General features: G+C 41.9%; 1 protein-coding gene across 2 annotated transcripts; it reads right to left on the bottom strand.

The window, feature by feature from the left end:
* Nucleotides 1-128: 128 nt before the first annotated feature.
* On the bottom strand, nucleotides 129-7,751 carry e2f7 (E2F transcription factor 7). Of its 2 annotated transcripts, none has more exons than XM_077500182.1 (13): nucleotides 7,562-7,751; nucleotides 7,006-7,097; nucleotides 6,302-6,589; nucleotides 6,061-6,217; nucleotides 5,657-5,875; nucleotides 4,645-4,800; nucleotides 4,436-4,570; nucleotides 4,208-4,360; nucleotides 4,055-4,139; nucleotides 3,240-3,513; nucleotides 1,909-1,996; nucleotides 1,531-1,823; nucleotides 129-1,442 (listed from the first exon to the last, which is right to left on the bottom strand). In XM_077500182.1, exons 2-13 carry the CDS (start codon nucleotides 7,063-7,065, stop codon nucleotides 1,263-1,265), a joined length of 2,088 nt encoding a protein of 695 aa, XP_077356308.1. In that variant the 5' UTR covers nucleotides 7,066-7,097; nucleotides 7,562-7,751; the 3' UTR covers nucleotides 129-1,262. The 2 variants fall into 2 exon arrangements, with proteins under 2 accessions (XP_077356308.1, XP_077356309.1); XM_077500183.1 differs by having other exon boundaries at nucleotides 7,683-7,747.
* Between the last annotated feature and the right edge of the window lie 2,669 nt (nucleotides 7,752-10,420).

Here is a 10,420-nt window from a genome sequence, read left to right as displayed (position 1 = left end):
GCAACTACTGGTAAAAACACGTCAAATTGTAATACCAATCATTGCAAAGCAAAGACAAGTCTTATTTAACTAAACAGGTAATAACTAACTTGAATGGAAAAGTGCTATATAAATAAAGATGAGCTGAGTTGAAACGTATAACTTTTAATGCAGTCATTAAAGGAAAATCAACGGCCCACAGCTACAGTAAGATTGTATTAGACCAATTTAGAAGAGCTCATACTTAAAACTAACAGTGCAATATAAGTAAAACAACAAAACACAAAATCATTAAATGATGCAACGTACACAACAATAACAACTGTACATCATATGAATGAAAACAAATGAGTGTGGGTTGTGCATGCACACTTTGCTGTGGCCTCCTAAATGTTTCACAGTGGGTTGGTCAGTCAGGACATATAGCACCTTATTTTGCCAAAGAGAGGCCAAGGGGTTACCATGGAAACTCCCATAAAGAACCTGAAGAAAAATGTGCCGGGCAACTGAAAATATAAAACACCACTTAAAGGCACTTATCTCACAAGTATCAGCGCATGTTTTGTTTGCTCCCCACAACAAATCATGCTTTACCTAAAATCAGTGGGCAAACATCTCTTTTCTTTACAGTACTCTGACAGTTCTGCAAAATACCACTATGCTAAAAGTCACAAGAATTCAAGTACCTGAATGCATCAACAAATCATGCTGAACTCTAAAACATAACTGTATCTGATTAACAGAACACACACAGCAGCACAACTACTGGATGTAAACAGGCTTTTCTGAAATAAAATGAGCCTATAACAGATTCCTGAAAATAACTTGTCCAAAAACATACTTAGTGCTTCAAGTGTTCTGTTACAGTCCCTGTAGTAAATATTTGATTTGATTGATTGATTTGTTTTATATATTAGCTAAAAACATAAATAGGAATTATTAAGAATATGTGTGATAAGGAGAGAAGGTAGCTAGATTTAAATTTGGGTAGGGAAAATTAAGACTTTAAATCTTGTATTTGCAAATACCTTCCACAGGTTGGCTCTGTTTAATTCAGAACATGGCTTCCCTATTTTTTTTAAACCCCCCATAAATTCATTAGCAGTCTATAGTGTATAGAGAACCCCTGTAAATAAAATTAGTAAGTAGAAGTAGAGTAATTGACACCCACTCAAAAAGGTTTGACAAAGAGCTAATGTCCAAATTTTGCAAATGCCGAGCTGCAAATATGCAGAGGGTCACTAAAATTCAATTCCCTAACTTTAAATGGCACCTGTAAGGCTTTAAAGTTGACTCATAGTGTCAGATATCGAACAAGAGAAAGAGTGGCTGATATCCAGCCTCCTTTGCGCGGATCCCCGCTTTCGGCCTGCAGGCGCTGTGCTTGCACCTTCAATGACGCCCGGAGTCTGGAAGAAAGCCTTGGAGGCGGGTGCTGGGATACCCTTTGGAGTGTGCGGAGTCTGTAAAACGAGAATCAGATCAGCTCATCTTTTTTCGATTTGCGAACCCTTACATACATGTAATGTTCACGTGTGTGGGCCACCTTACCAGTGGTTGCGGTTCGGTGGTAGCATGCGGCACCCCTGAGTTGCTCTGTTTCGGAGTGGAAGGCGACGGAACCGGCGGTACCTGGCCAGCCTCCGGCGCCAGGCTGTAAGGCGCTGCCGCCACCATAAAGCGCACAGCCATGTTGAAGCCTAACTGGGCGGCAGAGCCCAGCAGGGGGTAGTGGGAAATGGCGGTAGATGGCACCAGTACGTAGGGCAGCGCCAGCGGAGGCACGGTGGAGAGATGGGCCGGGGGCTGGCCGGAGGGGAGCAGCAAGTTGAAGCTTTTCAGGCCTGGAAAAGATGCAAAATACATCTGAGTAATCAATTTTGTATTGTATCATAAAAACATTGTGCAATCATATTTTGGAGGCTTGACCTGCATTGTTTGGCACGTAAAGGTAGTGTGACGCCTGCGTGCCAGCGACACTCTCAGCCAATGCTTCTGACATGCTGCTTTGAGTTTGCTGAGGAATAAATAGTGAACTAATTTATTCAAATATACTGTATGTTACGTCAGTCCCAATTAATTGTAGGCATAAAAGGGCTGCAGAAGGAAAGAAGTCATGTTAATAGTCCTGATCAAGTCAAAATCCGCTTCAATACCATTAATATTCTGTTATGTAGCAATGAGAATTATGCTAAACATAAAACAGATCCCAACTGTAGACAGTACAAGGCATTTAAGAAAGATTGATTAGAGGAGATAAAAAACAACTTTTATTTGTTATAATTATATTCTAACAGCCTCTTGTGATAATGTACCAGTGTTATGAAAGAAAACATATTTGTACAAATGTTTATTAGCTGTAAGGAATACATTTCATAAATGATAAAAATGTTTAATTTTATATCATGCCATTTTACTTGGGATGGGCGGTTAACACATCCGCCTCTCAGTACTGAGGACTCGGGTTCGAGTCCAGGCTTTCCTGGGTGGAGTTGGCATGTTCTCCCCATGCCTGCGTGGGTCTTCTCCGGGTACTCCGGTCTCCTCCCACATTCCAAAGGCATGCATGGCAGGTTGATTGAACACTCTGAATTGTCCTTAGGTGTGAGTGTGAGCGTGGATGGTTGTTCATCTTTGTGTGCACTGCGATTGGCTGGCAACCAGTTCAGGGTGTACCCCACCTACTGCCCATAGTCAGCTGGGATAGGCTCCAGCACTCCCCGCGACCCTTGTGAGGAGCAAGCAGTTCAGAAAATGGATGGATGCCATTTTATTTACGGTATATGGTTATAATTTCCATGTATTGTAAAGAGACATTGCGTTTGTACAAATGCTTAAGGCATGTGTGTTTCAGGTGTTTATTTTATTGAAAAAACAAAAAAACAAAACATAATTTACCCACTGTTAATGTGGCATATTAAATTACATTTGTACATTTTTTAAATTTATAGTACTATAGAAGAGGCCATATTATTTTCCATGAACCATTCAACTAAAATGTTTAATTGGATATGTATGTTATTGTAAATTGTATTTTGATAATTTAAGAAATGAAATGGATCTGCAAAAATGTGCTAGAATGAATAAATTCACATTTCCCAACACTAGTAGTCATAATAAAGGTAATTGCAGCCACCTACTGGCAAACAGGCCAATTCAAAATGCTTTAGTAGGCTCACACTTGTACTGAAAAGCAAATGCTTAATGCCTCACCACCTGCTGAAAATGAAAAGAAAATCGTTTTTAGTTGAATGTCTCACCTCCTGTCCTTGCTCAAAGCCCGATGGACTTTTTTTGACCGCTACAATCTCCTCTTCTTCCACGGATTCTCTCAATCTCTTCCTCCCCTCTGTCGGTTCCCCCCTTGGTGACCCGGGGCCCTCCGTGACGCCGTCAGGCTGGTTGTACAGTGTGCCCATGGAGGCCTGGGACAGGCTGGGTTGGTAGGCCAGGCAGGGGGCTGACGAGGACAGAGTAAAAAGCTGATCCGGCTGCAGGGCTGGCACCAGCAGGGTGGAAGGCAGAGCCCAGTTTCTGCAGACAAATCATCAGCATGATATGAAGTATTACGGATTTTATTTTGACACTTTCTAGTGCTGTTTAAAAGCTGTTATTGAGAGAATTAATATTTATGTGATCTTTTTGTACATGTGAATTTTGATCTTTACTTAAATTTATGCCTTCAGAAACTGACTACCGTATTCAAAATAAATTTCCTTTTTTTTCCCCCTCCAATTAACCACATCATTGGAATACAACAGTTTATAAATTTCATTTGTATTTAGATTTTCATCATATAACTGGAAAAAATGGGAAAACAGACTTTTGGGGGTATTTTTAACATTTGCATTTTGAGTACAATGTATTTGTATTTGGGAGTTATGTTGTCAATAGTTAATATAGAAAAAAAAAAGTTCCTTTTACTAGGGCTGGATAAAAAAAAAAAAAAAAATCGATTAATCTATCAAATTGATTTTCTTAAAATGCACTGATATAAAAATGAAACATTAAACTTCCGAACATTGAATTGCTCATAATTTGCTTATTAATGCGTAATTATAGTTGTAGAACTCACCCATTGTGGTTTCCAAACTCCAGTCTATAGACTGCCTCGTCGGCTCCCGTCTTTCTGGAATCATCCAGTGGCTGAGGTGTAGACCCTGTGGAAGAAAAGTGTGATGAACTCGCCCTCGTTTATAAAATATGTCACTAAAGGAGCATCGCTCACTGTTTATGTCCCTGCGCGGGCTGCTTGGTGCTGAGCAGATCTGCCGCTGGTCGGCCACAGATGTTGGGGTGAGGTTAAGAGAGGCGTGGCGTACCAGCTTGGCTTTCTTGAGGTCCTGTCCTTCAGGCAAGGTGACGTCCACAGCAGAACCAGCTATAAGGGAGAAAGCGATAAGACATCTACAAAGTGTTATAGAAGCTTGATGATCAATAAGTCCGAGATGCGCACCAGAATTGTTAAAATCCACCGATCCCAACCATCGAAAAGCCGGCTTCCTGCCTCGCTCATCATGCGTGTGCACTTTCTTTATCAGGCCCAGGCTGGTTAGCACGTTGGCGACATCGTAGAGTCGCCGCAACATGGCTGAAAGACACACGCGTGTTTACTTTGACGAAACTGTGAAACAAATCAACATAGCAGCGCCAGTGTTCGCTCACTGTTGTACTTGCTGTTACTGAACGAGTCCTGATTCTCATCAATGAAAACCTTCGCCGCTGCTTCAAGGGTGACGGTCTGTGTCTTGGACACCAGGAAGAGCATGACGAACTTTTGACTCATGATACGCAGGGATCTGTTTTTCCTCGTTCCAGCCGCTGTGGACAACATGCAGATAAAATTGTAAAATAGATACGTTGACCTGTGATGTTTATTTAATGGAACTTATTGCACCTCAATCACCAGCATGAGCAAAATAAAGGCAGAGAAGGGAGGGTTAATAACAGGCGGGAAGGTTCCTCTTAATGTCACTAACGACTTTCTTTCTTTTTCCTTTTTCTTTTTTTTTTAAATCAAGTCTCTGATTATTCCATCAATTAATCGCCCCTGCCCACATTTTTTAAATGTATTTATGTATTTATAAGTCTACGAAGGTTGTTTTTTTAATTGTTGTTTTGAATTTAGTGTATAAATATATAAATACTCATTAAGGCTAGAGCTGTAAGGCTAGTTAACTAACGCTAATCATATACCAGCGTAAACACGCCCACAAAATTGACAGCTTGTAGCAAATTTGCACCTGATGTACCACACATGGCAATGGATTTGCGCCAAGAACGGTTGTTATAGTAACAGTTGCGAGAAAGATGAGCGAGGTTGGACCCAGAGTAAGCGTTTATAGCGCCATTAAGCTGTACAGAGCAGAGAGGACGACAACGACGTCATTCATTCATAAAGTACAAATTATTGCTGCGATCGTATTTTAAAAATATATTTTCAGTTATGTGTCCTAAAACAAACATAGAAAAATTTCTCTCTCTTCTCCCCCCCCCCTCCAAACTTTGTGGGTCTCATGTTGCGCGTCCTCGTCAGAATGGCAACGGTGTCACCCTTATTTCCAAATCCGTATTTCATCTTAATTCCCGCTCCGGTAATGCCTTTAAACTTGACGTTTTGGCTCATTGCCAACATCACAACTATAACCAAAGCTACAGGTAGCACATTCATTCTTACCGTGGCCGTTGCCGCCCTCCTGGCTCTGTCCGGCCTCCCTGGTGGTGAGCTCCATTTGCCGATGATAGCCCTGCTGGTGGCCTCGACGCTGCAGCTCCTGCAGGGTGGCCTCCAGGTGCAGGAGGCCATGCCACGTGAAGTTCTTTTTAGCCTTGCGGCCCACGATTGAGAGGGACTCCAGCACAATGATGATGTCATAGATGCGCCGCCGCTCCACCCCTGACACGCATGAACATATCTTCATCAGTGTTTCCCAACCTTTGAGTCGAAGCACATTTTGAATTTGAACATTTTTATTAAATGAGGTGTGCGTGTCGTTGACCACAGGTTGGTCACGGCCCGGGATGAATAAAAGCAGTCAGTCAAGGTACCTCCATAATTACCATTGGTTCTTAACTTCTTACCTAGGCTGTTTGCCACCTCATCCAGGGAGATTGAAATAGGATTGTCATGTGCCGGATAATCCGGGTAACGAGCCAGGAACTTTTGGCACAGCAAACCCAAGCTCTTCTGCTTCCTGCTTGGCTTCTCTGCGTCGTCATCCTCTTCCACTGCTTCAAACTATAAGAAAGCACGTACTTTGTCAGGCTTTAGTTTTAGTAGTACTGGTCATGGTTTTGATGACATTCTAAATAAATCTCTCACCTGATCCTCAGCAACCTCGCCATCGTCTTTGGCTATAGCCGCACTTTCCGATTCGTTTTCTATGGGAAAGAGCACTTTCCTCATCTCGCGGTTTCTGATCTCGGGACTGGCAGCTTTGATCAGCAACTTCAGGTTGGCTGTGGGCGAGAAGGACTCGGCCTCGGTGGCATGTTTGATCGGAGTGACGTGGCCCGGCTCCGGGGTGCCGCCTTTACATTTCATCACGGGTACGCACGGCTCTGTAGATTTTGTCGGGGTGGATTTCCTCCCAACTGTGAATATGTTTTCCTGTGATGGAGACCACTTTCAAATGTTATTGTTTTAAGTACTGTTAGTGTAATGTTATCTCACATTCTTTATATGGAAACACTTTCTAACTTGCTCTTTGTCAAATATATATATCGCTGGAGCTATTCAAACTTTCAGAAACACACTTGTTTTTTTTGTTTTTTTTAAATGATACTGAACACATTATCAACCACTGATAAGTGTCTTGACCATGAGGCAAAACCAGGATATGCCAAACTAGCATAATTTTATTTTATTTTTTTCACAGGTAGGTCGCTTGCTTCATATCAAATCATAAACTAGGGATGTGTAGGTATTAAAAAAATAAATCCCAACTAGAATTTGCCTACTTTGGTGGTACCAGTATCTGCTTTGGCCCATGGAGTATTATTAACTATTATCTCTGTCAGTCTTACCTTCTGTTCACTTTTCCTTGGACTTGTAAGATCCTTCAATGCAAGACATTCAACTTCCATTGTTGCTTCGTTTTTGTTTTTTGAGGAGGAATCTGCATTACAGTACAAACAAGACTATCAATAGGTGGTATAAGCATTGGTGATCTCATAACTACAGATGCTAAACATAAACCATGCTAGCAAGAAAAAAAAAACAGAAAAAAAATCCGAGGGCAGCTGAATTTGGCGCTAAACTAACTTTACTTGTGACGTTCTTATCCAAACTTAAACGATCACCATTGTAATGACCAAAGCACTTTGAGTTACTCCTTTTATAGCTTATAAATTGATCTGGCGTGTTAATCAGCACTTTAGTCACACATATTTAGATGTAACATCTACGGACCTTGTCGCACAAATGACTCATTAAACACGCCATATCAGATATCTACCGTAGCTTCACATTTATACCATAAAGTAAGGTATATACTATTTTTAAATAGTCGATATCGTTAGATAGTTATGGAACATTGCCTCTAAACTCAAACCAGGCGTTCAAAGCTGAAAATATTTCCACCTTGCCGCTCCGACTCGGTCTTCTTGAAAGAAACAAAGTTGTCGTCGCATCCTCTCGTCAATCCGCCATCGCAGCTAATTTTCTTTCTTTAAAATAAGAGGCCACTCATCGCACAACCTACCCCGGTGGAGGAATTTGTGCACTGTCCTGTGGAGCGAGACTCGGCATCGCCCGCTCAAGCTTGCTTTCTGCCGCTCTTCGGCATCTGGCGCCCGCCGGCCAATCGGAGTAGCGCTTGGTGTGACGTAGCATAAATGTCAGCCAATGAGAGAGGCCGTACTTAAGAGTTGTGTTGGCGGGGCAACAGGCGCTCTGTCTCAAAGCTTTAAGGAGGAAGACGAGGTCTCACAAGATTCGTGATCGCGTAACAGCTGGACAATTCTGAACATCCGGCAGATCCTGACGTTGACGTCACAACAACGTGCGATTGTGAGTGTGGATGGTTGTTCGTTTCTGTGTGCCCTGCGATTGGCTAGCAACCAGTTCAGGGTTCGGCTGCCCGAAGCCTGCTGGGATAGGCTCCAGCACCCCCACGACCCTTATGAGGAATAAGCGGTCAGGAAAATGGATGGCTGGGCTAACATAATGCCATGGACAATGTTATCAAATCTCAATATTGGTCTAATAAAGAAGCAGAAGCTTCTAGCAAGGTTATATCAGGCTTCAGTGCAATATTTTTGCGCAATACTTACACAATACCAGCCGAGCAAACTGTCAAGAGAAGAGACGATCTTTGTTTGTGCAAAAGTGCATGAGTCGAAGCTCCAAAATGGGGACTTGGGGGCTTTGGGCTGTCCCGCCCTGTATGCAAACAGGACTTGCACAGCAACTGCAACCTCCAATCCACCAATGTGCCGTCAAAAGTATTTTAAAACGAGTTTGATGCAGAGGGCGGACGTGATTGCATTTGCCAACACTATAGACCCCTCCCCCACCTTAAGTTGGAGTGAAGTTAGAAAAGTTAGAGGTCGCCTGAATAGGGTCAAAAGGGAACTTCAGCAACTAGTGAACACATGAATAAAATGAGACTTATCTTAACTTAAGCTTCACTTCATCATGAAAACAATTTGCATGTCAAAACCCCACAGAGTGACTGGTAAAGATGGTCCTTCCTCATCAGCATTGTGTGAATAATAAACCTTGCCCCTTGTCAATAGTCCATTTGGAATTTTGTCTTACTAAGAAGATGAGTAGAATGAATAATACCTATGTGAAGGTGAATTGCAAGCTCACTGTTTGAACAAATGCTACTATGAAGTGAATGTAAACAGCAAGGACCTAGTCAGCAGAATTGCCTGCAAAACTACAAAAACTACCGGTGGTTCTTTAGCCTTTTGTCACATTTTTGTACAGTAGATGAGAGGGGGGGGGGACAAAACACTTAAAAATATTGTGTATTTGGATATTTGCATTAGGTCTCATTAGAATATGTCATTGTTTTGCTATATACACAAAGAGCAGGATTTAATTCTATTACTCTTTTTTTAGATGGGCAACAAGTTGAAACATTCTTTTGGTGTGATGAAGTGTTATGTTGTAAAAACAACACTGAATTGGTTGAATATGTGGTGCAAATCAAAAAGTAAAATATGCAGGCTTATGAAAATGTTAAATGTAGACTATATGTGTGTAAAACTTATATAATTTAGTAATAGTTTGAGACCATGACCAGATCTTTCACTTCCCTTTTTATCCAACAATTTCCTCGCAACACTTGGAGGTGAAGACAGCCATTTATTTATTTAATATGACTTAGGTGGCATAGTGGGTCTGGGCTTTGAAGCGTCTGGTTCGGGGTGGGGTGTTTACAGTATTGTCCCTGGAGTGGGTGCTTGTGTGTTTTTCTGTTCACAGCAGCCAGCTGGGCAGGTTGCAACATGTCAGGATTGTCAACTGACACCGCTTGGGTGCCAAACAGCCACAAATGACACTAATTCCCACCTTCCAATATGAACACGTTTTATTTATCGCTCAGCATCACTTGTGCAAATGACGAACTCTTAACCATTACATGGTTGATATAATAAGTCTACACACCCTTGTTCAAATGCCAGGTTTTTGTTATATGATAAATAAAACTAAGATAAATAATTCCAAAACTTTTTCCACTATTAATGTGACACTACAATTTATTTTCGGAAAACAGATGGCACACTCTGCAGGACTACATGATGAATCCAGTTGCTGTTCAAGTGAGTGTCAACAACTAGACTTTGTTTCATTTTTCTGCATTTTTCAGCACATTTCTGGTTTAAATATTGTTCTCCTTTTATTCAGGAAAAATGGAATAGATGCTGTTTGGTGCCGAATGACCACTAGAGAGCTCTCTTTACCCTCTAATGCTGCTTCACTTCGAGCTCACGGAGGCAACAGGTCTTGGTTCAGAATTCTATTCTATAGTTTTTACATACATACATTTATACATAACATTATACATACGCATCCATGGTTCTACTACCTTTGTATGGCTCTTAAAGCAAATGAAAACATGTAGCAGCAGCACACTGATAGCAAGGGACCACTGACCAAAAGTGAAAATTGGAGACAGTGAGTGGCAAATGTCTGCAGCTGGCACACATGGGCTTCTGTTGCCGTGATTGATGGCCTCTGACACCGGAGGTTGCGTGAAGTCGTTTGTCTCACCGCCCGTCGATGAACAATCTGAAGGATATACAGCCAAATGTGCTGCTCTGCCGAGCCTCCGGCCGTGTAGGCCCCTCCATCAGTGTGGAGACCCCCGTATACAGCAGCATCTTCAGGGGGGGGGATTAGAAGTGGCGCACCTGTGGCCCAAGATTGATGAGAAAGGTCACAGGCGTGTGATTTAAATGCTTGGCAACAGAGTTTCACCTGTTATAA

Source organism: Festucalex cinctus, chromosome 16 (genome assembly GCF_051991245.1).
Source record: "Festucalex cinctus isolate MCC-2025b chromosome 16, RoL_Fcin_1.0, whole genome shotgun sequence".
Taxonomy (NCBI): Eukaryota; Metazoa; Chordata; class Actinopteri; order Syngnathiformes; family Syngnathidae; genus Festucalex; species Festucalex cinctus.
This window is presented reverse-complemented; position numbering and strand designations above follow the sequence as displayed.

Bases quoted from the DNA above. Each gene is read 5' to 3' on its own strand.
- e2f7 (XM_077500182.1), bottom strand. From the start codon at position 7,065: ATGGAAGTTGAATGTCTTGCATTGAAGGATCTTACAAGTCCAAGGAAA. The intron at 6,590-7,005 runs GTAAGACTGACA...TCTCCATCACAG, and splicing joins CAAGGAAAAGTGAACAGAAG to GAAAACATATTCACAGTTGG. The intron at 6,218-6,301 runs GTGAGAGATTTA...GCTTTCTTATAG, and splicing joins GCGAGGTTGCTGAGGATCAG to TTTGAAGCAGTGGAAGAGGA.